The sequence below is a fragment of the Morus notabilis genome, unplaced genomic scaffold, assembly GCF_000414095.1.
Source record: "Morus notabilis unplaced genomic scaffold, ASM41409v2 Scaffold879, whole genome shotgun sequence".
Taxonomy (NCBI): domain Eukaryota; kingdom Viridiplantae; phylum Streptophyta; class Magnoliopsida; order Rosales; family Moraceae; genus Morus; species Morus notabilis.
Window position 1 is genome coordinate 262,744 of NW_010366660.1, and position 4,050 is coordinate 266,793.

The 4,050-nt window shown below is 32.1% G+C and overlaps 1 protein-coding gene across 1 annotated transcript; it reads left to right on the top strand.

Annotated features, from left to right (window-relative positions):
* Window positions 1-2,956: 2,956 nt before the first annotated feature.
* On the top strand, window positions 2,957-4,050 carry LOC21395110 (protein RKD4). Its single transcript, XM_010110947.1, has 3 exons — window positions 2,957-3,051; window positions 3,246-3,783; window positions 3,892-4,050. The coding sequence occupies exons 1-3, from the start codon at window positions 2,957-2,959 to the stop codon at window positions 4,048-4,050; spliced, it is 792 nt and encodes a 263-aa protein (XP_010109249.1).

Here is a 4,050-nt window from a genome sequence, read left to right on the forward strand (position 1 = left end):
AGACGTTCATTGAAGTGGGAAGATGCTCAAATACACCCCAATGCGTGCATCACCTTTGCAATAAGCCCTAAAGCCGTATTTTCTCTCTTTCTTCCATTATTGTCTCTTTCAAGCTCTTCCTAGCTCTATTGTACTATTTGTTTTCTATATAGTGCAAACAACAAACACTATGGATGTAGTCCTATCATTTGAAGTGACCACTATAAATTTCGGTGTCTCCGTTTATTTTTCGTATTTTACTTTATTGCTCGTCCGCTAGATTGACTTAGGCAAACAGATCAAAATATCTACCACTCTGCAAATTGGTCATTAACTCATTATACAAATTTACGGTTGAAAATTGACCTCCACATCGTCCCATAATATTGTATATATTAAGATATGTTTGAATTAAAAATGGTAGTATTGTGCACAACTCGTGCCAAATAGTCAAATGGCCTAATGAATTCTTGTGGTGACTTGTATGTTTCATTTTTACGTTAATTATTTGTGAAAGAATGAAGAAAAAAAAGTTTCTTTGTGAAAGACTGATGATAACCTTATATTAACACTATGAAGATAAACAATTATATGAAATTTCTCATGTGTGTAAATACATGTATATATATAATTTGGCAAATGGCCCAATGAATTTTTGCGGTAATTTGTGTGTTTCATGTTACGATATAAGTTAATTATCTGAAGATAACCCTACATTAACAGCATGAAGAAAAACAATCATATAAAATTTCTCATATATATCTAATATCCGCATATATATAAAGATAATAACAAAAAAAAAATCTCAAAATTTTTATTTCAAACTCCTCCTATGCTCAACACTTAGTCGTATGTTATATTATAAGAGTGGGACTTGAATCATTCATACAAATTTAGTGTCTAATCAATTATATTACATTGTATATTCTAAAAAAAAATTTTAAATGTACTTCTTTTATCATGCTTTTCCATTATTAAAATGTGATTTAGATTTATCGAAATTTCCTATCTCATAGTCATATTAAAAAAAAAAAAAAAAAAAAAAGGTGTCTGTGTGGGTGATGTAAGATCTGACCGTTGAATTTGTGGACTCCATGGAAAGTGAGTTGCACTACAGGGATTGTTTTGTTCAATTGGTGGCCTTGAATTCACTTTCCGTTATGGTGGTAACCCACCAATCAGAAAACGTTAAAGATGTTTTGATCAAACTTATGTCTCGGATTCGGGCCCCACTTCGTAGTTGGTACCTTCCGGTTTGAATTCTGAACACCAACCTTTTTTTGTGGGGATCGGAATTTGAGTTTTTTTTTTTTTTTTTTTTTAAAGGTGGAATTTTTATTTTTATTTTCTTTTATAATTTAATCAATGCCGTGATTGTTGGGATTAGTAGGGTCCCACAGAAGACCAAAAAAATCATTTGTTTTTTATTTCTAGGAATGATGATTGTTCATTCCAATCTCCTTCCAAGATTGTTTTTTTTTTTTTTCATTTAATTTTTTTAATATTATAAACAATGTTGCATTAGAAGTAACTTAGGACTTGAGTTCAAGGCAAAAAAAAAAAGAAAAACACTTAAGACTCGTTTAGTTTGCTGATTTAAATTTTTAATTTGAGTTGAGATGTGACTTTATATAAGAACTTTTTACTGTAATAAAAAAGTTAAATGTAACTATTTTTAAAAATTTTTTACTGTAATAAAACTTAAATTTTAAACTCAAACTAATGAAATAAACGGGGCAAAACAATGGATTTTTAAACCTCTTTTCTTTGCTTGCCCAGCCATGACATGCCTAAGTGGATTTGCAGTTTATATTGAATGGGCTTAGGCCCAAATGTATCAGTTACTACAAGGGCATTTATAAGCCCAACCAGCAATAGACTTCGCGTCGATCCCACAAAATGGGGTAAGGAAACCACGTGTCTGTTCTGTGATGGGCCGTTTTCAGGTTTATGACGGCTCTCCCCACTATTTAATGCTTTTTTTTTATAGGAAATTTAATGAAATTTTATTGATAACATAACACACTAATTAATGAAATTACTGCCTAAGTAATCACGCAGGCCTTAAATCCTGGTTGGCTATTAAAGGAAACGAAATGATGGAGATAAAAATGTGGAATAATTTATAACAGAATTGCAATTAATCCCATAATTACGTGGATTTATTTCTTCAACCTCGTTAATCGTTCTGTAACTTGCTCTAAATTAATTCTTTTGTTGGGTATGCATATATGATTTCGTGGTTCATTCATGCAATATTCATGGATATCCACACACATCCACAGTTTGGAAAATTTGAGGGAAAAAAATTTTGAGGTAATTTTTTTTTTTTTAGGGAAACAACTTTAGAAACGGACTATACTAAAATAAATAAATAAATCGGACTATAAAAATACTCTCTTTGTATATGTGTAATTCTGGGCCGTCATACAGTATTATAAAAACAAAATAAGTACGCAAAATTAACAGAATTTAATGAAAATATGATAATTCAAAACTGTTTACTATCAATAAGTTATTAGACAAATATTTGTCCTAAATTTTTTTTTTAATTATTTTACCCACCAAAAAGTTCTTTATCTTTTAAGCATAATGTCATCAAACGACAACGTGATATGTAGTGCATTGTGCAACAACATGAATGCTAATGTGTACATTCCATGGAATGCATGTTCATGGACGTGTTTTCATTTTGCCAATGTAATAATTAACATTAATTTGTATCCTCAGCCCCTATATTTGATTGGAAATCGTTCGCTAAATTCACATTAGAGCATTTAATTAGCAAGTTAATTCCACTCAGATTGTAACCCCCAAAGATGGGTACGTACACGAACTTGTAATCCAATCCAATGATCCATCTCCTTCGTTTCCCAATTTATACCCTCTCTACTCTCCATTACTAATTTCCATCTTCCAACCGAAAAAAAAAGGGGAAAATTTTCTCTCAATCTTCACTAATATTCCCAACTTAATCATGGACTACTATTCTGCCCAAATTAACTTGCCACAGATTGAAGATTACCCACTTGATTTTGACTGGCTATACTATGATCAACAACCATTTGAAAAGTAAGTTACTTAAATTAGACCATTTTTTTATCCTTTTTACGTGAATTTCTTAACAACCCATTTGTCTTTTTTTCTTTTTTATACTGTTCAAGATTCTGCTTCAAATTGTTGTGAAACAAATAATAAAAAAAAAAAAAAAAAGTGATTTTTTGTGTTAAGATATTTTTTGTGGGTTTTATCTTTTATGTTTGCAGCCTATTACTAGATTTTCCACCAGTTCAAAGTACTTTTCTTGAGCCCAATTTTCTACCATTGTGGTCACACAATTACGGTCACCAACTTCCTTGCATTGATTTCCAAGATTTTGAAGATTTTGGTGGCGTTTTTTCGCTTGAAATTGACAATGCTTTTACGCATCCTAATTGTGAAGATACCATAGTCGACGAAAAGCCTCAAACCAACTTGGTGACTTCTTTTCATCACTATAACCACCATGACATGATCAATATTCCCTCAAGTACTGACCAACTATGTTCTGAAGTTGTTCCAAAGATGATCATCGAAAGAAAGATAATTGGTAGCACAAAAAGTGGTAAAATTGGGAATTATGAGAAGTTTTCTGAGCTAGAATCAGAAGACATACAGAAGTACTTTGACCTTCCTATTAAGGAAGCGGCCAAGGAGTTAGGTGTGGGCGTGACAAGACTGAAGAAACGGTGCAGAGAGCTCAAAATCACTAGGTGGCCCCACAGAAAGTTCAAGAGCTTGAAGTACCTAATTAGCAACGTTAAGGTATGTACGTATTTGTGACTTTGAAAATTCATTTTTCTATATGTACGTAATAAGTGCGGATCTTGATGTTCTGGTTTGTAAAAAATTGTTATGTGATTCATTATGCAGAAAATGGGTTTGGATGGTAATGAGATTAGGATGTTGGAAGAGCACAAGAGGCTTCTAGAGGAAGTGCCTGACATGGAATTGACTGAGAAGACCAAGAAGCTGAGGCAAGCTTGTTTTAAAGCTAATTACAAGAACAAGAGGTCTCTTGCTCGAGTATAA